We start from the raw sequence: 24,622 nt of genomic DNA, 5'->3' as shown, positions 1-24,622 counted from the left end.
GTTATGGCAGATAGTAACTGTAAAGAGCACATACTAGAATTAACTTTAAAATTAATATAATTACTATACAAGAAAATTGCACTTTAAACCTGTTTTTAATAATATCTTTTGTGAAATGGCAAGAAGTAAATAACAGGTAACTTAGAATCTGTTTAAAAAGGTCATTAGTCCATTAACACTGTCTGGTTGTTCTCTGCCAGCTTTTAAAAGTTGTCTGGAATACCTTGGGGGAAAATAGTTCAAGTCCATCAAACTCACTATTTACCCTTCAGTACTCAGCACCAGGGATGCCTGTAAAGAGAAAAACCTCCTTTACCTCCCAGTTCTTTACTGAATTTTACATGGAAAGGATATTCCAACTTTTGATGTTCTCTGTTCTTAGGTGGTTATGGGTTATGGCTAATGATTAGCTTAGTTATTTGAAGTGCAAGCAGGTAATAGCATGCATTACTACTCATTTAGGCTTTGATTCACAAAGCACTTGCTCATATTTATTTAGTTGATGTTTGGTTGGATGTTAGAGCTCCTACCTTAGAGCTGTAGGTTCTCAAACATCTGATCAGTAATGGAATTAAGCCTCTAACGGTAAAGACATGCATCTTGTACTCATGAATAAACTGAGGGCGGGGAAACCTCTCCTGACTTCTCACTAACCCTTTTTATAGCTCCGTATAAATATTGAACAGAAGGGGTGACAGAACGGCTCCTTGCAGCACCCCACACTTCAGAACTTACCAGAAACAGAAGAAGCAATCACAGCTATCTATCAGGGTCTCTTGGAGAAAATAAAGCAGGTGTCAGTGAGATTCCCACAAGTCTTTTCTGTAGCCTCTCTCAGTGCAAAATGTTGCTGACCTGAAGTAATCTTGTAGTGTTATCAAAAAATATAGGCAGTTATCCAAGAAGTAACGCAGCAATACGTATTAGGTATTTACTGAGACTGTAGCAATAGAACTGCAACTGTATTCACCCTGACAGAGCATTTTTGTGCATTAGCGCAGTCATTCATTTCTTGCTGCGTTACCTCTGCCAGATGAAGCCAACTATAGAAGAATGCCACGAAGATTAATCCTGGATCTCCCTCTGCAAAAGTTAGGCATGCTACTGGGGTTAAACTTAGGGTTCTTTTACCTCAGCATCTAAGACCAGGCATGGGCTTAGTAGAAAACCTGCCTGATCTAGGTGAGTGACCAGCAGTCTCTGCTTTTGCAGGCATGCATTCTGGTAGTGCTTTGTGTCTGCACAATAGTTACGGGCATTCCTTCTTTCACAGCATTAGCCAAGAGCCGAGTATCTTAGCTGATCATTGGTCATCCTTTTTGGTAGTGAAGAATGTCTGATACTTCTAGTGAAACGTCTATCTTTCCTGTCACGGTTCTATATTAAAACTACTTACAAGCCCATTCACAAAGAACAGTTTTCGGGAGGCAGTGAAGTAGGAACAAAAGTACAAAGGAAAAAGAAGCCCTTTGCTCCCCTCTCCTTTCCCCCACTTTCTTGAAGTAGGGATCTTAAAAACCACTTGAAGCGATGCTGAGCAAAATGCTTTCAGGCATATGGCTATTAAGTTCATTGCATTTGTTTGGAGAGACTACTGTCAGTATCATTAAATATTTGAATGCTACTTTAGCTCCTTAGAAGCAGAGAATTTCAAATAATTTTAGTATTAAATGCAGGGCCTATTGTTTGTGTGAGTGTGATTTGTATTGCCTTATTTACATGCATTCTTTGCAGGTATGCAAGACTAATTCGTCATTCAGCAAAAGGAGATTAACGTGGAAATGTTAGCGATTTGTGTGCAATCCCTCGCTAAGTGTCAGAAGTTGAGCTGAAGCTGTCTGAATAGAAGAACTTTTAGGAGGGCAAAGCTGCAGTGCTGAAAATGAGTGTTGTCTGTTAAAACTTGAGTAAGAGTTAAGTATGCCTTGTGTAAATATATCAGAGCCACCTGCTAGAAATCATTTTGGTTCTGCAGTGCTCCAAGAGTTCTGTACTTGTTGGGTCTGAAAATAAATATCGTGTTGCATTTTGTAGCCTGTGTGTGGTACCGTCAGTGATTCAGTTCCAAGCTAAAAGAAGGCTTGAAAATTGTGTCACCTCTAGCAGTCTGAAAACACCGTGGGAATCTGAGCCTTTAAGAATATTCTGTAGCTGCTATAGAAACCAAAAATTTCAAAGACAATTTATTAAAAAATAGAATTTGCCTTAATTTTTAAAAGTTCTTTTAGAAATTCTTTCAGAAATTCCAGTTCAGAGTTCTCGAAAAGTGTAACATGCATTTTTTTTATTTTTTTTTTTGTCACAATGAACTGAAAATAGCAGCAGATCTCAGTTTCTGAAAAACAGTAAGTTTTTCAAGCAGTGGAGAATCTATGAGAGAATATGGCAATATACATGTTACCTCAGGGGTACGTTTAATTCAGGGTTCCTGTTGAATTGAGCTGGAACTCTGTTTTGTTATTTTGTGTACTTGTATTACTTAGTATCTTGAGTCTCCCATTATAAAAAGGGTCCTTTCAACATAATTGGGCAGTTTATAGTTTTAAGTTATTTTTTGAAGCTGCATTATATTAACAATTCTGATTTTCCCTTTATTTTATCCTGAATTTGATGTGGGAACAGTGCAGAGGGAGAATGACTTGTTTTAGCCCTCAGTGTTTTGGCCTTCAGTGTGTCTGTCCACTCAGTAAATTATAGTGGGCAGCATATATATAACAATACAGCTGAGACTGGCCAGTACCTGCAGAATGCCGTTGGAACGCTTTTCTGCATTTATCTTCATAAGAGCCTAAAGAGAAGAGGTATTAAAGCTCCTCTTCTAAGATAAAGCTGTGACTTAAACTGGCAGTAGTTGGAAAATAGTGTCTAGTTTGTCCTGTGACACACCATCAGTAAGTGAAAGTCTCCTGTTAATGTAGGATGTCATGTTTTTTCTACAGTTGTAGTTTGGTTTTAGGGGGGTTTACTGTTTGTTTCTTCGTAAGCACTGTGTAGATTTGGGATCTCTAAATAAAAAGATTCAAGCTTTGCATGTATTTTATGCTAATTTGGTGCAGATTATTTACCTTTAAAAAGTGCATTGATGTATAGTGACTTGATTCCCTACCTGTTGACTCCATTGGGAGTTCTGAAATGGATACCTGTGGATGCCAAGACACACGCCCTGTGTCTTGCGTGATAGTGATACGGTGAGCAGCATCAAATGTCAGTGTTGTTTTTAGAGACACATCAAGTCACTGGATGAAAACAGACACATCTCCTCCTTATAAACAGTTGAAGAAGACCTGGTAACGTGGCTGCTTAAAAAATACTCAGAAAGACCCAGTCATTATGTCTTTCAGTTTGCACAGAGGAGTGAGTAAAGTATATAAGCAGCTTTTAAAAATATTTCCCCATTCCTTACAGGAATAATTTTCAGTTTACAGTTTCAAGACCAAAAGTCAATCACTAGGCTTTTATCCGAGATCAAATGTTTACAACAGAGATACTAAACACTTGAAAATAGAATGGCTTATTAATGGAAGCAACAGCTCATCTTTAACTTTGGAAGGACAAGCAGTACCAATTTAATTAAAGCTGTGTTAAAATAGGACTGTCATTTGTATCACAGGGATTCTCCACCCCTCCAAGAAGTCCTGCTGCCATTTTGTACCACACATTCTTGTCTTGTGCAAATTAATAGATCGTTTTATTTTCTACAGGAAATTTGAAGACTTTTATAGCAAATCCTCCAGTGTCAAAATGAACACAGGTATGCTGCTTCTGTGAGATTTTTCTTTACTCTTGTGTGTTGTTTAGTAAGCAGAGAAGGCCCCAGATTTATTTAAGTTTTCGTGAACAAATTGTACTTGAGTTGGTGCTGAATTCAAATTAAGCAAGATATTTTAATAGTATGCCTGCTTATGTAGGCACATATGAGACATGTATGTGCATTTGTATTCCGTATATGATTTACATGCATGTTTCTCTATGTATGGAAGTATATGGATGTGTGAAATATACATGCATGTTTAGCCTTCTGTGTGTAAGTTACAAGTATCAGTTTTGTATGTGTACGTCTTACATAAAAATACGTAGTATGAGGACCTAACAACTATGAAAAAGTGGTATTAAATCGCAGTTTCCGAAGAAAATGTACGTGCTTTAAAAATGCTTTTTTTCCCATTCTCTACAGTCATTAGATTAAGGAGCATAAAAATACTACCCTATATTATTAGCTACACTTGCATAATCAGATGAGGATAACTATTTTGTATTTACAGGGATTTGTTTTTTCTCTCAAGTTGTGATAAATGCATTGACCAAATGAAGCACTCTATAGATAATCATCTTCATGATCTGTGACAACATACTAATATTTCCTCCTGAATCATTGACATCAGTAGATAGTGCTGATGCTTTTGCTGGGAATGGGAATAGGCTTCTCAAAAGCAGAATGGTGAACCCCTGCCTTCATTTATGTCAGGTGCAGATTTTCATTTGCAGTCAACTCTTTAGATGCCATAGGTGAACTGTCTGGTTTGTGGCATAAGAATAGACGTATCCATCCTTTCCGAACCAGCTGGTTTTATCACTGCTGGTAGTGCTGCGCTATGACAGCTGACATGATGACTTGAAATAATCAAAATGTGTTCTGTGGACCTGAGGACCTGAACTACCTTTGAAGCCAGTGTCAGAGTTTCAGCAGCATGCTCTAAATCAAAGGGATTACCTTTTCCATGGTATAGGTTGCCATTATCTAGACCACTATATTAATAAGACTTCCTGGCTTCCAGTTGTCTTTGACAAAGACTGGGACTCTGTAGGACCAGGTTCTTGGACAGACTTTTTAATACAAAGCTCAAATATATTGGCTCACTTGAAATCACTATATTTGTAAATATATAAGCAGGAGACATAGAATTTCTCAGTTGACTTTGTGGTTTTTTTCCCGAACTTTTGGTTGTTACTATTTTCCAGATGCTAACATGGGTAGTGTTTTTTCATTTATGGAAATACTCTTTGAAACTTGTCCTATCCTCTTGCATTTTTAGCGAAGATGTCTTCCCTAAACATGTCAGTCTGTATAATTAAGGTAGTACTGAAAGACTGCTTGCTTCAAATAACTGTAATTTCAGAAGCGGCTCAGTGTATATTTGACTATGATGACATTGTGTATTGCAATCATATGAGTTAAAATCATATAATAGATGTCATTTTATAGCTTCTACTTTGAAAAATGTGGATAGAGCAGTAAACTGACAGTTTGTGCTACGGCAGCTCTCGAGTATGACTAAGATTTTAGTAAGATTTTTTTGTGCAAGCTGGAATTTGGCAAGAGAAATAGATGTAAGATTTAAGTAACCTATGTGGCTGTGGCTGAATAAGTTCTCTTGGGGACTGGTAGTCTTCTGATCATACAGGAGCCTTGAAAAATGACTTACAATATCTGAACACACCTGAATTCCTTTCCAGTTACCTAAGGATATCATGATTGTAAGCTGAACTTTAATCTACTCTGCACTTACACAATGAAAACATTTTTCATCCTGTGTATGCTTGATGTAAATGTGCATGTTACCAGCTACACTAAAAGGAGGTATTGACAAAAAATGTGGTATTTCCTATCAGTTCTATTGATGTAGATTGTTTCCTGATTGTAAAAAAAAAAAATAAAATAAAATAAAAGAAAATTAAAAAAAAAAAGAAAAAAAATGAAAAAGGAATTAAAATCCAGTGAGTAGGGTGTAAAAATGAACATTTTGCACCTATCTGTTGATAAAGCATTACTTCACTAAGGAAGACAGTGACTGCTGTGGAAGCTGTTCTGCATGGTGTTCTGGTTTAGTTGTGGGTTCCCCCCCTTTGTTGTCTTTGAACACTAAATGAGTGCTGCAGTTTTCTATGTGTATGTATATTTCACTGCTTTATAACAGGAATTTGTGCATGACACAATTGGAGGTTATCAGATACTACTGATTTGCCTGTAGTTTGTTTTATAAAATATGTATTTCATCAGTTGCTCCTCCAGATAAATGAGCATTCTGATCTGGTGCCAGTAACTACTGAAGTGGCAAAGCTAGTGTATATGCAGCTTTAAAAAGAAAAAGAAAATCTACTGCTTAGAGTAGGCTCCTCTAATCCTTTTGGCTGCAGACTTGGCAGTCTGTCTCAGCAAACCCTGCAGAAGATATTTTTGTCTACAGAGAAAATGGTTTGAAGAGCTTTGGTTTTCAGTACTCTACCATATATGGGAGGGATTTTTTAGCATTTGGTGTTCATTCTGTACCACATGTTAGGGGGGAATATTCAACAGCATAAGGCAATGAAACATGTTTGCAAAAGCAAAGAAATGGATGTTAGATATAGGGGAGGATTTCAGAAGTACCAAAGGTACTTCAGCCCGTAGTTCCTTTTGGTGTTCAAATGGTGTCATAATTTAAAAATAAGTAGTCTAATAGAATATGTGCCTTTTTAAACCCTAAAGACTAAGCAATCATTGACAGAATCGTGTTTTTAACTTTATGTAGGGGTTTTCATCAAGCTAAGTACTTTTCATATTCTATGAACAGCATTAACTTGGTGAGACATTTTGAGAAACTAAGTCACAGAAAACCTGGGCTACCCATGAAGCTCACATCAGCTTAAAACACAGGATAAATGTGTTTGTTCGTATTGCATATGTGTGTGCATAGCTGATGTTGGGGAAGAGGTAATTGCATTGACAAATAAGGAATGGATACAAGTTAATGTGCTAAAACAGATTCTTAGTATCCACCTGTAAATATCTCGGCTGTTTGCACTAGATGAAGCACATAAAGAGCAGCCAAAAGTGAAAATGTATGTAGTTCTGGAGGAATGCAAATATTTTGTGTTTGTTAAAATTATCAGTGGAAGTCATCACATAGACTAATGCCTTACATTCTGACTGGGAGAAAAGAATGGCAATTCTTGGGTCCCTGCAAGAATTCCTGAATAGATTGTGAAGCCACTTTTAGATGACTAAAGCAAATTAAGTGCATTTGAGTGTTTCAGGCATTCTACAAAAAAACAAACCAACCAACCAAAAAAAAAAAACAAAACCAAAACAAACAAACAAACAAAAAAACCACCAAAAAACAACCCACCCCCCCCAAAAAAAAAAAAACAGCACCCCTCAAGAAAAAAATAATTTTAGATTGTTATTTGTTGTAATTTAGCAGCAGCAAAGAACCAAATAATAGTGAGCTCACCCCCACAGAGGAGCTCAGAGAAACAGTGACAGGAGGGGAAGCCCAAATAATAGTCTGTCCTGCCAGGCTAATCCCTGGCATTCCAGGAACCATCAAAGGCCCATCTCCAAAAGCCTAGAGGAGCACAGGGGCGCAATGGCAGGCAAGAACCCAAATTAAGGAGTCTTGAGGGACAAAGTGATGGACAAGGACCTTGCTTGTCCAGGGCTGTCCCAGGACAGCATCAACCCTGTGGTCCAGGAAAAGAATGAATGGCAGACTCAGTGTCTGAGCCCAGTTGCTGGAAGGACCCTCCTTGTACATGTGTGCATATATATTCTCGCTAGTGGACCTTCATCCTGCCCATGCAGAGAGGAGAAGGGACTGAGGCCATTGTGCTGTTAGTGTGAGTGCCCTGAGTATCTGTGATCTGTGTGGCCAGCCACATCTGTATATGGTGTATACATGTGCTCATGTGTGTATGTCTGCTGGGAACATGTCTCCAGACTCACTACCAGCTGGACTTGGGGACATTGAGAGGCAACAGCTTTGCCTGTCTTGGACTGTTGTATCCAGCACTATTTGCTTCAGAAGAACAGAATGAAAATAGGGAGTAAGAATCCCTGGTCTAAAGACTTCTAAACTTGAATTCACTCTGCAGACAAAGAGGGAAATTACACTGTTCACAAGTATAATGAATATAAAAATTATCAGCAAACATTATGTTTGGGTGCCATTTTTCTTTCCTTTGAGCTGTAAAAGTGTATTAAAAATTTCCTGTGCCCTGTCTGCTCTCTCTCACCTCTTCACAAGATGTCACCATCCTTTCATCTTTACTAGCTTAGTTTATGCCATTGCTTTTAATGACTCTGAAACAGCCTTTTCAAAAAGGAACCACTCAATGTTCCTAAATTAAAATAATGTTTTGAATTGCCTCCATTCTGCTCTGGAGCAGGACCTGATCAATAGACTGTTTGTAGTCAGAGATACAGCTCACTTGAGATGATGCTGCCTGTAGTGGGAGCAGTTGAGATTGTGGATTTAGGGGTTAAAGTACCTCTTTGTGGAGAGAGACGGAAGGCAGGAGAAAGAAGTGAAGAAAAGTAAGGAATGGAGAAAGGCTGAAGAGAAAAAAAATTAGGGAGTTGACAATGGGAGAGGAGCTGAATGGTGAACTAACAAGAGGAAGAGAGCATCCAGAGGATACATATGCAAATACATCAACTTGTCTGGAGGGCAAACCACCACCTGCACGTATCTTTTCCAGTCAGTGGGAGGCTCTTTTCTTTTTCTTTCTCTAACAGTAAGTCTACAGCATTGATCCTAGCATTCAGTTCATCCCTGTGTGGCCCTTACTCTGCAAAATACTTTCAGAACCATGGCTCACCAGATTATAATCTTTACCTCCCTTTTCTCTTTTATTTTCTTCGGTACCAGCTAAGGATGCTTATTTGTCTTTTCCTGATTTGATTGTAGTATGTAAGGCTTGCAATATCTAGGCAACAACGGTCCTGGTTTGAGCTGGACGTTCATTTTAAGGAGCTGTTTTGATTGAGAATTATTGCCCAACTTCGTATTCTGTTACTGCCTGCAGACTTTACCTGATTCAGGTCATCTTTTCTTCAGTGTTAAAACAGTATCTAGGAATACAGGACTCTCACTCCTGAAGAATTGGTCATTGCACAGGGAATTGTGCATATGTGTATTCATATTTGCAGACATTTTATTTTTTTTATATATGCATACATTTTATATAGTTTCATATATCCTCATTTATTCCTGAGAAACTGCTATGCAATATTAATTGCTTATAGTTTGCAAGTCAAATGATCAGATGAATGCTAATTTGGCCTTCCTTACTGTTTCTGAATTCTCTGTTCTCTAGACTTACTGTTTTTTGATGTTATTGGGACTTCGGGAGTCTGGATGAATATAGTTAGTATTTGCTGGAAATTTGATGGAGCCATGAAAAAAGGAATACAGGCTAGAATAAGCTTCTCGAAGTTCAATGTGAAAGGCTGTGTAGATAAGGGAAGCAGTTTGAAAACTACCTCCTTTGAGGCAGCATGCAAATTCTTCTGATCCTCATTCAGATACAGTGCCCCCTCCTCCCTGGCAGAGCATGAGACTCACAAAGTCCTTGGTCAGACTAAATGTCAGTGTTATCAGCACTGTTCCCAGGCCCAAAGTCAAAAACACAGCGCTGCACCAGCTACTAAGAGCGAGAAAAAATGACTGCTACTGCTAAACCCAAGACAGAAGTACAGATTTGCATATGGGCTTCTGTGTATAGGGGTAAATGTTGTATGCTTATATGTATATAACCACTTGCAACATCTGTTTTAGCTATCTCATATGAAGCCATGCCAAACACTTTTCTAGATAATGGGTCCACCAAGTATAAAACTCTGACTCAGTTCAGTTACATTAAAAATTAGTTTGGAGCGAAATTTCTTGAAGTTATAATGATAAAACATTTGCAGTAAATTTTCTCATTGTCTTCCTTTTCTCCCACTTCAGTTACTCTATCCTGCAATTCAGGAAGGTAGCTCTTGAAAAAATACAAGTAAAGCATCACTTTGTTTGACTAAAAGATGTGTCAGTACAGTGAAATTGTTTGCCTGTTAGCTTGTATTAAATAAATTACGCTGTCAAAGTCTGCTCGTATTTGTAGAACAGCAGAATCTCAGTATCAACACATCATCAAATCTCATTGGAATTACTTCTGGTGTATGAGGGAGGGAGGGAATACAAGAATGGAAAATGTAATTTTAGTTATCATTGCCATTCTACATTCAGGCAAGCAACCTGAAATGAATGTGCAGGCTTGATATAGCCCTTGTCTTTGTTTCACATGGGCAGCATCAATAATTAATTGCAGGTAATGTATTGCTTTCAACTATTGCTGACTGAAATTATTTGGCCTTTTGCCTTGAGACTTGGAACTGGCAATGAGTCTTTGGAACCACTTACACCTGAGGCAGTGGTTCTGCTGTTTGCCAATGTTAACAACTACTTAATGCATATCCTGCAAGACCTGTGGCCAGAGGGCGCGGCTATTTAGGAAGAATATTGGAATGAGCAAAGAAATACCAGGAGCTCACTTCTCTTGCAGATGTGGGTTAAAGATGTCTCTGTAGTTTAGATTAGTGCTATCATAGGAAATAGTTTCTACTAATAGGTTGCAGGTCTTCCTGAAGAGTAATTTCATAAAATTCTCTGTCATAGGACACAGATACAAAAGCTGTTAGAGCCTCTATCATAGTTGTGGTTCTTCTTGACTTCAGTGGGGCCCTGTATGAAATTTCAGTAATGTAAAATATGAAAATTAGTTATTATAGTGAAGAGCAGAAAAATACCGTAGTTAACATAATCAAGATTAATACAATCAGGAATATTTGTTAACTTGCTTTAATAGCTATGATAGAGTTGCTATAAAGCTAAGTTGTTGGAATACCTGCCTTCTAATAATAACAAAGTATTTATAAACCAGAATGACAGCTAGCTCCAAGTGAGAAAGGAGCAGAGAGCAAGGAAAGAAAGGAGTCATGCAAGATTCAGAAGAAAGGGCTTTTTTTCTGGTCCTGGCTGTCCAGAGTGATTTTAATTTTTTAGTCATTCCCCTGGGATATTATTGGGTTCCAGATACTGATTTTTTTTTATCTTCCATTAGATAAAAAAGAAGGGGGGGAAGGAAAAGGAAGATGTTCTATCAAAACGGCAAAAAAATTGCCGCTTCTGTTTCTTGAGCTTAAAGGATCTAAAAGACTGAACAACAGCTGATCAAACATAAGCTCGGTTTATGAATGGTGTCTTTCTAATGCATACAGTGGAATGATTTTACAGTGTAGATAATTAATATTACTCTGGAATGCTTAATTCTTCATCTTGATTACTTGTTTGGTTATACTAATTAGCTATAATTAAGCAGTCTTTCAGGTGACAGAATGTATGCATTTTCCTAATGGATCAAGTATTAAATATTGCTTTCTTATTTTCTGTGGCATTTATTGTTGTTTAAAATTTGTGAAATTTTACACATTCTGCTAATCTGCAATCTTGCAAATTTACACATTCCTGCAGCACTTCCCTGACTGCATGCTTATTTTCATGTGTGTTCGGTGTATCTCACACTGTGATACGTTGCATGTGCTTGCTCCCTTTGTCTGGGGCTGCTGTCTGTAATGTTTTGTGCTTCCAGATAGCGGTGGGTGTGCTCGCAAACGTGCTGCAATGTCTGTCACATTAACAGCTGTGAAGAGAGTTCAGAGTTCTCCAAACCTATTGGCCTCAGGTATAACCGCTTACCAGGGAGATACTGGTCCTGAATGGCTTTTCTATTGTGTTGTGCGTTCCTGCAATATGACTCTGCAAGGAAGAGAAGGGTAACTGTATTTTCTGTCACTGTCAGGTCTGCTGCTTAATTCTACAATGCTCTTTAAAAAGTAGTCTTAATTTCTCTCTGCCTGTGCAGAAAAAAACATGCAGAAAAAACATAGGAAAACTTAGGAAAAACCAGTTATTTATAAATTAATTTTGCCTTTGATACGTATTTTGGGTCTCATGTCCCTTGGTTTTTTTAAGATAAGGTAGCATGAAAACTAGGTTTTGTTTCTATTAAACTTTGTTTACTGCAGCTTGCTTTAAAAACTTTCCTCAAAGGAGGAGAATCTGAATGAATGAATCTGAATGACAAAGTGATTGTCAGAGCCAGATTAACTTTAAAAAATAATTCATCAAGCATGTTTTCCTAAAACTGTTTAAACCAATGAAAGCATGCAGAATATTCAGTAGACAGGCAGAACTGCTTCATAACAATACTCGTGACAGGTTTAATTAAATTAATATTATAAATGTAATAAATATAAATAAGTGGTATCGGCTGCCCAGATTCACGACTGAATTAAGTAGCTGTAAAATCAGTTAAGAATCTTGGGTAGTGTAGACTGAGTTACACCAAGGTGAACATGCAGTGCTCACAGCAAACAAAAGATAATACAAGAAGCTGAATAGAAAACAAGCCAGAATATTTTTTTTTGTAGTCTTTGTTCTGTAGATTTTTCAAGTATAAGACTGATAGAACTGTTAGAATTTATGAAGCAAATAAAAAAAATCGGTTGCTACTCTTTGCAAGGACAGTGGAAGGGTTATTGGGATTACTGCATGTGTGTAAATTTAAGAAAACAGTGAGTTCTTATTTCTTAACAATGCTTATAACAGATTTTTGTCATTTAAGCATCCAGTACAAGCCTCTTGCTGTGTTGCTTTTTTGCACTTAAAATTAATGATAAGGACTGCTCTTAGTACTATTATATTGTGCATTAAAATTATTTTTAATTGGTTTAGAGATGCCATAATTTTAGTTTCTTTAGGAGAAAAAAAAAAAAAAACCCTGACAAATATATCTACAAGTAATACAAAAAAGCACCAGACCTTCAAATCTGTTCTGTGCTGGCAGTATGTATACATCAGTCTCTGTGTTTTGCTTTAAAGCGATGAAGAAAGCATCACACATTCTAGTGTGAAGAGGGAGAAAATCTTGACAGAATCTGTAGGCATCTTTCTTGGTTTTGAATTAAACCTTTTCAGCTCAGTCTTAATGGAATTATAATTCTTTTGATAGCTAGAGTTTAGATGGTAGTATATCACAGTATTTACTAGAAAAAAAGCCACAGCAAATGTTTATTTATTATTGGCTGCCTGAACCAGCAGTGATTAAATAGCGGTAGCTCTCAGCACACCATAACCTTCTATAGAACTTGTGCAATAAACCTGTGCTCTAATATTCTGAGGTGTGCTTAGGTAAAGGGGGGGCTTAGGTAACTGAACAAAAAGACTCCTACGTGTTTTGTGTCATCATATTTTTATATCTAACACAAATTAATGCTGGATGTTTCTTTTTCAGGGTCTGATTCTCAATCTCCAGATTCAGGTAAATAAAACACTGTGTTTATGCATCACTGTAATACCGTAAGTGTGGATGAATTGTTAGTCTTCCACTTATTTGATATCATTCTTCCACATTCTTTAAGGAAAGCATTACTGAAATTGTGATAATAATTGCAAGTGGCTAAGACCTCAAATTCAGATCTCATTTGAAAGCAGTATTTCCTGTGACATTGTATATGTAATCAGAAAATTAATTGTCTGGGAGAATACGAGCTGCTAATTTGCCACCTTTAGCTTCATTGGCACTTGCTGTTTCATTTTTAGTGCCTTACTCAGGATTGCAAATTCTGCCCACCCCACTTACCAGCCTACTCACATAATGTGTTACTTTTCCCAGTTTTCCAGTATTTTGTCTTCAAATCTGTAACTTGTTGAGGCAGGATAGTATCTCCCTTATGTCTGGCCAATGCCTTGAGGGCTTTTCAGAGACAAAATATAGTTGATTGGGAAGTCGAGGTAACATTCAGATTTGGAAATAAGATGCATTATTGGAACAACTCATCAGGTATTGTGGTGAAATTTCATGCAACCACCATGACCAACTAACTTTACATGAGCTGGGATGTTTTACAAAATCCAACACAGCTGTGAAGTTCAAGAACCTATCTGTGGAAGTGCTTTAGCCTGCTTTATATAGGGGCTGAAGCACCAACACCTCAAAAGGACTTTCAAGGTTAAAATTCATATTCTCTAGGAATGCTGTGGGGAAATATCACACCGTTACCAGCAGTATTGTGAACCCTTGCGTTTTCTAGATTTTAAAGATAATTTTCATGTACAGCAGCAGCTTTAGCCCTGTTATTATGACTTCCATGGTGATAACAGCAGCAATGTCAGTTGTTCAGTAGCCAGTTTTCCACAATTTGTTTAATAGCTGGGTTGCTATGATGATAGCAATAAAGAGATCTACTAATTACCAGAAAAATGTTTGATTCTTTTTCCTCACAAAAGCTTGGAGATCTTACAACGATGGAAGTAGAGAGGCACTGAATGGAGATGCTAGCAGTTCATCTCTCACATCAAAAGGTTTTAGGAGTGTACGGCCAAATCTGCAGGATAAAAAGTCACCAACTCAGGTAAAACTGAACACACCAACTTTCATGTTCTGGCATTTGAAGGGGGGGATAGCATACATTAGATGGGATAACTCTATGGAACATTGTCCTGATGTCTTCCAAGTAGTGCAAATCATCAGTTTGTATGGGTTGTTACAAACTGGTTTACTGCATAGACAGATAAAGCATACCCCACATAGGATGCATGCCTCCAGGTTAATTACCAGAAATTGCTCTCAATGAACAAGACAGCCAGCTATATAAAAGTAGGTCATACACAAATAAAAGCTTTCTGTGAGTGTTTCCAGGCTTCAAAGAGTACTTATTAATATTTTATACTCAGAGAAATGCATCAGTCATCAAAATAATATCTGAGGATAAAGGTTTATTAATTATAAGGTAGGCAATATTTCTGCCTGTTTTGCTGAACAATATAATTAGATCACACTGGAAAAACCCCAACAAAACAAAAAACCAAAACAAAACAAACCACCAGAAAGCCCTTAAGTTGGAAGCATATTTAGCTGTCAAAAAAAGATCAACATACCAACTTCAATACTGTCTCCATTCCTATTTTAGTTCAGAAGTTTGAGGTTCTGTGTGTTTAATATATGTGTGTTGTCTGTGAATAATAGCTTGTAATCTAAGATCATGGAGTACATTTTGGAAATTACTTACATATCTGAATAATTTCACAGTAATAATGCTTATCCAGTGTAATAATTGTCTTTTTAAAAGAAAATGGACTTCTGTGGGCTCCCTTCTGATCCCACCTTACTCTGAGCAAATGGAACATCTGGCTTTCTAAACACAAGCTGTACAGACCTGCACAGCAAAAGGTGGTGGGAACCTGACCAATTCAGTTGTCTATTGAATTGAGCAATGTTGGGATGAAGCCCCTTAAGTTGCTGTTCCTTTATTTAAGATAAAAGTCAAACTGAGTTTATCTCCTGCTCTAACATTTACTTTCTTTCTGTTTCTTCTTCAATGTTATTTTGCTGTGTGTGGATGCTTTTGGCAAATAAGGCACCTCTGCCACCCCCTAGAAAAGAAAGTTTTCAGAAAGCAAGAGTAACTAATCACAAGAACAAAATTAACCTCCAGGCAGTAACGACTGATCCAGCTAAACACCTTCCCACAGAAACTGTCTATTACACTAACGAGAAGTCTGTCCAGGAGACAATGTCTTCTCAAATATCTAACCTAAGTGTGTCCTATGCACAAAATATCATTAAACCACTGACCTCAATCTCCAGTGCAGGCACAAGCACAGTAGCTGGTATTAGTACTACTCTCCATCAAGGCCAAAGGCAACAGTCTCAGAAACGTAGGGTATCTACCCTGAAATTAACCCGGACACGCGACCCAGCAAGTAGCATTCATTGTAATACACAGCAACAGCTCAAGCCTGTTGAAGTGCCAGTATTCCCACAAAGGCCTGTCTCACCTGCCTGTAACCCCATGCCTGAGATACACACAGCATCTCTTTCCATTCAGATAGCTCCCACCCCTGACAATAAAGCAGAGCCTGAAATCCAAGAACATCCACCTAGTGTTTCTCCAGACACTTCAAAGATGTCTTCAAAGGATTTGGGACAAAAGTCTACAGTTCTTCCTTCTTCACAGGCTGCAGAATGCCATGTGGTATATTTAATTTTTCCATCTTTTATTTTAGATCATTCATGAATCACTTAATAACTGCCTGTTTAGTTATACTTACATTACCAAAGTTAGACCTTGTGTTTTCTGGGTAAAACTACCTGTCACATGGATCAAAACAAAATCGAACAAAACCTGAAGTTTTGTTTAGAAATAAAGAAGAAAGAAAGAAATTAACCCAGCTGAGATGGAAGGTAGACTTCTTTGTTCTTCTGTGAGCACTTTATGGAGTACAAATGCACAATGGGAAATTAGTGGCTTGTAAGTGATACATCTTCCTCAAAAACTTTTTTTTAGTCCAGAATAATACTCTAAGCAGAATGACTAAAGAGAATTTGTCTTCTAGCTAATTTTTGGGTTTTTTTTTTAGAATTTTAAAATACAAAATACATTTTGTAATTTCTTTTCATTTTAGAATCTGTTTTAGCTTCTGTGTGAGCTCTCAGAAGTCAGAAAAGTAGCCGTGACTTATTCAGGAATTCTGCACTAATTTTTCTGCCTTCTAATTGGCATCAGTGTGAGGGAAGAATGATCAGAAATTTGGCAACTGGGTTTCTTTGACCGAAACAATACAAATTTCAGTTGCATCCATTTATTGATCTCTTGCCTGCAAAATTCAGCTGACATCCTTGCTGATGCTCAGCTTTAATATGAAGACGCTTATCTGTCATCACAGTGCAGTCTTGGAGCCAGTTCGCTAGCTCTATGTTAAAATACATACCTCATTTACAGTACATATTGGCATGTAGGTGGTGTAAAATCCTGCATCAGGTGAAGTCCCAAAGCCAAGATGCCATGGGCTGCAGTTAGAAATAAAGGCTACAGCTATACGTATGAAAAGATTTATTTTCTGGCTCAGATCTCTGGTTGAAATATTGGAACTTTTCTAACTAATGCCAAAAATTATGATCCCCTTTAGCACTGTATCTTGTAATACATTTGCAAAGTTCACAATTCCTCTTACATAGGCAAATTAACTTTCAGTTTACTGTGCATGAGAGTAATTTCACTTTTTAAACTGTTACAGATTTGCAGGCTCTACAGGACTTTATACAGCAGTTAAAATACTTCTGTGTATGCAGATCATAGGTTGCTATGTTAAGTTGTATCCTTTAGGGATGCTCTCCAGCTGTAAATTAGGCCCACCAGAAACATCCAGATCTCCCACAGAAACTCTCAAAAACCAAATGCGTTTAGAAACATGCTCTAAAAACAAACAACTCTCCCTCTGCATCTGGGTTTATGTATGTGGAGTAGAATGAGGTAAGATTGGCTAATCATCATCACTTCTTAAGAAGTGTTGAATGAGAATTTCTCTGCATGCATGGGTATGTGTGTAGAGAACTTGTATTATGTCACAGAGTATGGAAAAGTACAGCTGACAGAGAGCCTGTATGGTCCAAGTTCATGCACAACAATTTTTCACTATTTTCTAATGTATCTTATTATGTTTGTGGTCCTATTTGCCCTTCATTTCAGAGCTTGTCTGCTGAAAATTTAGGAGCAAGCAGTGTGTGGTATGAATCACCAAGTGACATTTTGTAAACACTCCTACTCAGAGAAAGGTTAAACTTTTTATTACAAGTATATATGAAAGAGAAGGATTCAAGTTACTCGGTATTAGATCTTTTTATAGTGTTACATACTTGAGAGATGCTGCTGCTCTGTACCATACTACAGATATGGGAGAATCTAATCTATTTCAACAGAAAAATTAACACTCGTTAGTATGAGACCAGTGGAGATAAATTGTTGCCCAAATTTCTTGAAAGAAAAAGCTTTAAACTGATGAAGAATCCTGAGCTGCATCTTCCAAAGTAAATGCCTGATATTCTTATTGCTCATTTTGTTCCTGGGTTCATAAGTGTCCTCTTGTACTAGATACCAGTCCCTGAGATTGAGGATGCAAAATGTTTGTCCTGTTTGAATTCCCCAGATGAGCGAACACTTTCTTTTAGCCCTCGTGGTCCTGAAGGAATAAAAACTAGTGTACTAGATGCTTGTAAAAGTGTTTCTTTTGCTAACCTCATGGCTGTGGACAAGTGGATCAAGGAAAATAAGCCTGGAATTTAAAATAATAATAATAATAATCTGAATCAGTATATCAAATACATTAGTTTGTTAGGTATTGACAGGACATTGAGTGATGTAGAAGGGGGACAAGGCAGGTTTCAGTGTTTTGGGAACAGATGGCAAGCAGAGAAAATCAAGCACATAATTTTAATTTTAAGTTCTGTATCACTAGTGTGGGTTTGCACAATGGCTGAACTCCACCTCCTTATGCTGAGTTTAGAATAAGAAGCCTACTAGGTACTGAAAACGGGCATGGCAATATAACTTGTAGCATCAGTTTGGAAATTTTTACATCAGCTTTTAACAATTAAAAATAAAGGTATTTTTACCCATTTGTGCAAGCGTATGGGTGTAATTCGATTGTTGACTACTAAACTCTACTATGTATTAACAAAATGAGTTTATTCACTTATGTCTAAGTCTCTGTCTGTGTCTTGACTTGTTGAAGCAAGGCCAGCACTTTGGTGTCATTAGTAATCTCACACCACTCCCCCCAGATGTTGCATTAAAATGGCAGGCGACTGGTTTTGAAACCCATATGAGGGTCATCTGTCTACTTCATGTGAACTGGGTAGCAACTGTATTCTTCAGTTTTACTATTTGATGGAAGGTAAAGATTTCTAAGGACCAGCAGAAAGCTGCCCTTGGGACCTTCAATTCACTTCAAGACTGTCATGATTTTTCTCTCTCAAGCAACGCTCCACAACTCAAGATAATCATGCAGTCTAACTAGTTTTTCATCATTCTAATTGATTAAGTACTTGTTTGGCATTTAATCCACGTGACTTCTGCGGGTGTTTCTTGTGCTATAACAATAACAAACCTAGTCAGTCTAAAGCACACTGAATGGAACTGGTATTAAAAGTTTTTTGGAGTCACAGTGATGAAATATATGGATTAATAGTAGCCAAACCTATCTATTTAGGGTTCACCAGCATTCTATGTTTCTTAAATGGTGGAGTCAGTTTTTGAAAGCAATGTGGTTTTAAATCACCATTTCAGCCACTCTTTCCCAGAGTGATGGTTGTACCTGTGACAGAATTGTAGAACCAGGCAGAATACTCAAGTTTTACTCTACAAAGCTGAGAAACTTCATACTGGGAATCAGTACCTAGAATTGCTGCATTCCTTCTACCCACATTGTAAGAATGATAACTTTGTGTTCTTTTTATTAATTTAGCTTGATGAAATCAGTTGTTTGCCAAACACAATTAATTTTGTTCTTCAAGAACTCAATTTCACTAGCTCTCTGGATGCACCCTGAATATCTGTTCTTGTATTGTCCATCCCTTTTCTCAAGCATTCAGGCAGTCTTCCCCATTCAAAGCCAGAAGGCTTACTAATTTCTTAAGTCTCCAGAATTTCCTGTTATTTTAACAATTTAGAGATCAATTTACATATATTGGCCTAGTCATATGTAACTTTTCTTCTTGGGGATGCTGAGAGCATATCTGGTCTCAAGACCTTCAGAGCTTCATACTGGCTTTCCCTCATAATTGCATTATGATCTCCTGGTTCATATCTTTTTCTGGAGAACTTGAATTATGAGATGAACAATGAAATTCATCATGAATAATGGTACTGTCTTCCCTTTGTGTATCTGTGAGGTGAAATGACTGGTTTTTGTATGTGTACATAAATGCCCATATATTAAACCCCGATGTACTAAGCTGTATAACCAGCTGTTTCACATCTGCATATGATTGTTTCTTATGAAAATATTTTAATAGTGTTATATTGTTCTTCTGAAATTTCTATTGCCAAATTGGTTATCACTAAAAATCGTATCTCCATTTACACTCATACGCTCAGTTATTGATTTGCTGATTAAGAAGTAATCTGTTCAGATTTATGCTATGGAAAGATTTTCTTTTATTCCCCCAATCATGGATTTGAAACACGGCCGTGAATAAGATTTGAATTTTAAGCTGACTAAGTTTCTTCACCATTTTAACTGCAGATTTTAACAGCAGCTTCTGGCTACTTTTATGTACCCCAAAGGTCCAGTAATGCCAAAGGGTTCTTTTGAACTATTTGGAACAAGTGAATGGATATCTCTTCACATGCTTAAGATTTTTGTCTGAAATGCTTATTCATATGGATGGTCCCATTGACTGGAGTAAGGTTATTTGTATAAATTCCACTTGATCTCAGCAAGAATCATGGAACTGGACCCCCAGTGACCTCTCATAAGTACCACAGTCTGGGTCGTGTTAAAGTTGTCCATAAGAGCTTTAGAAGGTATTTTCAGATTTTGGATTAAAATGCCAAAATGGTATTTTAATCTGGTTGCTTGAAACATTTTTTGAATTATTAGAGTTAGATATCTGCCTATTCTGAACATAGGAAATAACCATAGTGTTATTCGTAACAATGTGATATCTATGAATAAATGTTTCTTTTTAATGTAGTAATTAGTGCATATGGTATCTTACTGTCCTCTATTTTACCTAAATTTAAAATCCAAAATGCTCTTCCCCTGTAGCTATTCCAGAGTTTCGCAGCCCAACCAAAAAAGAAACCATTAGGCAGTATTTTGACATACTTTGGAACTGCCTGAAAGCTTGTGGCTAATAGGCAGAATATAAGGGTTTGTGCAGCTGTTTAATAAAGATTGGATGCCAACATGCTTTTCCTGTAACTTCGATTTGAAAAGAAGCTGCAGATCCAAAAAGCCAGTTGCTGGACTGATTTAAACCCAGTGTCCTATGTGTGTCTTGAAATAACAAAATATAAAGCTCATACATGGTGTGGTGTTTTCAGAAGCACTCTCATGGGGGTGTTCCCTGTTTAAGGAATGCTGAAGCCAGACAAGTAGCATGTTTTGTTTTGTTTCAGTACAAAGTCATCCGTGTCCTGTTCTTGTGCTCCCAGTCTTTGTTGTTCCTCAGATTCATACCAGTAATCCTAACAGTCCTTGTGTCCTCTAATGTTGAAAAGGCTCCTATGTATACACCTTATCCAGTAGGCTGACAGGGTGCTTCCAGGGTGCTTGGAAATTCTAAGGATCATCCAAACGTTTTTGTTACAGAGGCAGTGGAGAAGATATATTCAGTCACAAGAGGCAAAAAATTCCACAACCTATTGCTTGCAGATGATACGAACTTGCAGTATTATTGTTGCCATTTAGCTTTTAGTCCTGCCCATTTTGTGTATTATAGTTAGTTTCAAAATGATACCTGTCCTCTGACAAAAATAAAGAACAACATATACAGAGATCAGACTTGCAGATCCTTTTTTCCTTTTACAAACAAAATGAGCTTGATGTTCTCTAGCCTCACATAGTTATGTTAAGTATAAAATAGTGTGAGCCTTCTTGACACAAAACTAAGATCATTAGTATTTGCAGTACGATATGAATATGCATCCCTAGCACACTATGGTTTCTGGCATTGCTTCCACTAGTATTTGATGCATTAATTTCTTTCATGTTTTCCTTCTTTAATGTAGAGTGTGGTTGATTTATTTCCTAATCCATGTCAATGTGAACTTCCTTGGGCTGCTCAAAAACTGACACTTCTGTAATTCTCCTACACACAGCAAGAGGCAAAGGGAAAAGGTTTTTATTCATTTAGTAATCTGTTTCTTTTCTTATTTTTTTTCCTTCAAATCTCAGCTTGGAAACCAGAAACTAACTGCCCCTGTGATGGAGGTAAATGCTTCACAGACACACAGACAAACAGCAACAGAAGCTTCTCCACTGCCTCTTCCTCCCGTGGTACCAGTTAACAGAGCCTCTTTCTCACCAGACAGTGGCACCCATCTAGTACCATATTCTTTGCCAACGCTTGATGATTTTTTGCCTTCACGCTTTTATAAAACCCCATCCCTTTCACAGTTTTCGTATAAATACCCATACCTAGCTTCTGAAAGTATCCACAGGAACGAAACAGCCTCTGTAAGCACAGATTCTGCCATGAGTGAGTGCTCCTCCCACACAGTGAGTGAGTCCTCCACAGCCATTCTAGATGAGCTGCAGACTTGTAGCTATGATACTACTGACTGCTCTGAAACACCTTCCCCAACCTTGAGCCAGATGTCTGCTGTGTCTGATGGCACCACCTTAACCAACACTGCTGCCGCTTCTCATGTAATTATGCTTCCTTTTTTCCTCCTCCATTTGTTCAAACAGGTAGTCAAAGGGGAAAAGAATTCAAACTTGTCTGTTTATCCTGTTGTACAGACAAATGTTAGTATTCTTTTGTGTGTGCTTGTAGTCTGACAGTATGTTTTGCAACAGTTGTTAAAAAAAAGTCATTGGCATAGCAGCTTTGGTAATGAGCAAGTGATACTAAGTTGTTGTACAGTTGTATTGTCAGCTAAGGTGTATCAAACACTTTGCTTGAAATAAATGAAAATAAATTCAATGCCTGTTCCAAATGCATTAACAGCAAGCAGTATGTAGAGTTTGAAGAGATTTGTTTGAAGTATTGTTAACAATGTACAGGTCTGTGGAGTTTGTAGCCTCTGGGTACTACTGAGGTACAGTTTTCAATAATACAACTTGCAAATTCATAGTAAATGTTGGCAGTATTTAATGCAGTTTTTTCCCCAGCCATGACCACTGACTGCACGATACTGTTTTTCTCTCCTCTAACTAGCCTTTTCCTCTCCTAAGCACAGTTTCTTATAGGAATGAACGTCATAATCTTGTAGCACCCAAGTGTCCCGTTACTTTTGTCTTGGTTAAATCAAGGTTAAAAAAACCAGCCTGCAATTAGACATTTTATATGTACATACACTTTTCTGTACCTTAGTACACTCATATGTGGGTGGAAAGAAGGTATGGAATTTGGGTCAAATCCTGATCCCTTCTGATTTCTTTTGAGTTTATTTGCATGACTAAAATGAGTCAGAACAAAGCTTTCATTTAAATTGAGCAATTCATTGCTGAATTGCAAAGTAGAAAGATGTTCTGAGACCAAAGTTTACTGGGGCACAGCAGTGTTCAAACTTTATACAGCTCCTTGAGCATGTTATCATTTTCAAGTCTGAAAAAAGAAATAGTGTATGCATTTTTAAAGTTTTGCATATATTTCACAACCATTTTGAGCCCAAACTTGCACAGTCACCTGGAGAGTCAATGCTCTGTTGTCAATGCTCTGGATGCTGTTAAAAAAAGGTAATATTAATAACAGGCATGTGAAAGCTGTCATTCCTAACTCTTGTCACGCAGTTCTGCAACTTTGTTTTGAGAGTACTGTGAGTCTGCATAGAGTAGTTGTAACCAAAGATACCATAACTGATACAGACTGGTACATGTAAATGAAGCACAATCACTACATAACCATTTACTAGCTATGGGAAGCATGGAACATTTATATTTTCTTCTAAAATAATCAGCTAACCGGTTTTGTTTTCTTTAAGCAGTATTTTTGTAAGCTGAACTGAACAATCCTTCTTTTTTTCCTTTTTTGGGTAGTCTCCCTGTAGAGGGATATGTTGTGGTCAGATATGACCACCACTTTCTCTCTTACATGTGGCAGCATAACAGCTGTTCAGCATTAATTGACAAAGAGAAAGGATGAGTCTCCCATCAAAGGACAAAAGTCCCCAGTCTTAACAGCCCCACAGAAATTTAACTACTGCCAAGACCCACCTCTGCAGTATAGAAAAGTCTTCATCTCCCACCCTGTGTAGGGGAGGGCCAGATGACTGTAAATGTGTCTGTGAAATGAGAAAGTGATGGGGAAGCTGGTGGTTCTACTCGTGTAATGGTCTTCACTGTCAAAGGAGACTCCTGTTGGTTTTGTAGATGAAAACTGCTGACGTAACAATAAAAGTGACGTAGGATTGTGCCAGCCAGCACTGTACCCACATAAGATGGAACCATGCTTTCAAAGACATTATATCCACATTGGAGATGGTTTTTGATTCTTGAGGTCCTTAATGAGAGTTTAGGCAGAAGGGCTTTCTGAGAAGAAGAAACAGCATCAGGAAGAGCTGAACCAACAAAATTGTAAAATGTTCCAGGCAAAAGGCAGAGCTAAACATAAAACTGTGGTTTATTTATTTGCCATACTTTTAGTCACAGATTACAGCTTCTTTGAAAACCTGAAGTCTGAGAATCATTCTTATTTGGGCGTATGCTTAGAATTGGAGTTATAATCAGAGAACTGCTGGTTTTGGAAACTGTTTTTTCTGATTCTATTCCAATCACAAACATTTCCCTTATAAAGTAATTTCATGGGTTCTTTATGGGGTTTTTTTATGTAATTTAAAATTGTGGAATCTAATGGAAACTTGGAAATGGAAGTACACATTAGATTTTTGCCTCTTCCCAAGTTCCAGGACTGTCTTGAGCTTCAAGAATTGATTCTGAGTATTTTAGCCTAATTCAACATCTGGAGGCTGTGCAGCATGGCCGCACAAAATTGCCCAGACATCTGTGATAGTACCTTGTTACTTTTGCTGCCTGCCTCAGCGGAGAGAACCTTAGAAAACAGCTCCAGTCCCATATAGGTGCTTTGCTCTGCTCTGATTCAGAAGTCCAGAGACCTGCTCTTTCTGATGCTCAGGCAAATTAAAGGAAGCTCAAATCTGGTACCTAAGAGGAATCTTAGGCTCTGCTAGCAGATGAGCACAGTGTGCTGGAGGAAAAACTGGAGTAATTTAGGGACATGAATAGCATGAAAGAGATGAGGGTTATCTTCCCAGTAGACTGGGAAATAAGTGCATTTTGGTGGAAGTTATTTT

The 24,622-nt window shown here is 37.6% G+C and overlaps 1 protein-coding gene across 17 annotated transcripts in view; it reads left to right on the top strand.

The window, feature by feature from the left end:
• SORBS2 (sorbin and SH3 domain containing 2) overlaps nucleotides 1-24,622 on the top strand; it is a 214,055-nt gene that overhangs the window by 134,669 nt on the left and 54,764 nt on the right. For 10 of the 17 annotated variants that reach the window (XM_065695811.1, XM_065695833.1, XM_065695821.1 and 7 more), the window contains 6 exons: nucleotides 3,702-3,751; nucleotides 11,392-11,484; nucleotides 13,096-13,122; nucleotides 14,091-14,215; nucleotides 15,221-15,838; nucleotides 21,543-22,016. In XM_065695811.1, the coding sequence (XP_065551883.1) occupies nucleotides 3,742-3,751; nucleotides 11,392-11,484; nucleotides 13,096-13,122; nucleotides 14,091-14,215; nucleotides 15,221-15,838; nucleotides 21,543-22,016 (1,347 nt within the window). In that variant the 5' untranslated portion in view covers nucleotides 3,702-3,741. The remainder of the gene's footprint in view (nucleotides 1-3,701; nucleotides 3,752-11,391; nucleotides 11,485-13,095; nucleotides 13,123-14,090; nucleotides 14,216-15,220; nucleotides 15,839-21,542; nucleotides 22,017-24,622) is intronic. The other 7 variants (XM_065695952.1, XM_065695935.1, XM_065695907.1 and 4 more) reach the window with 6 other exon arrangements.

Source organism: Lathamus discolor, chromosome 1 (genome assembly GCF_037157495.1).
Source record: "Lathamus discolor isolate bLatDis1 chromosome 1, bLatDis1.hap1, whole genome shotgun sequence".
NCBI lineage: Eukaryota > Metazoa > Chordata > Aves > Psittaciformes > Psittacidae > Lathamus > Lathamus discolor.
This window is presented reverse-complemented; position numbering and strand designations above follow the sequence as displayed.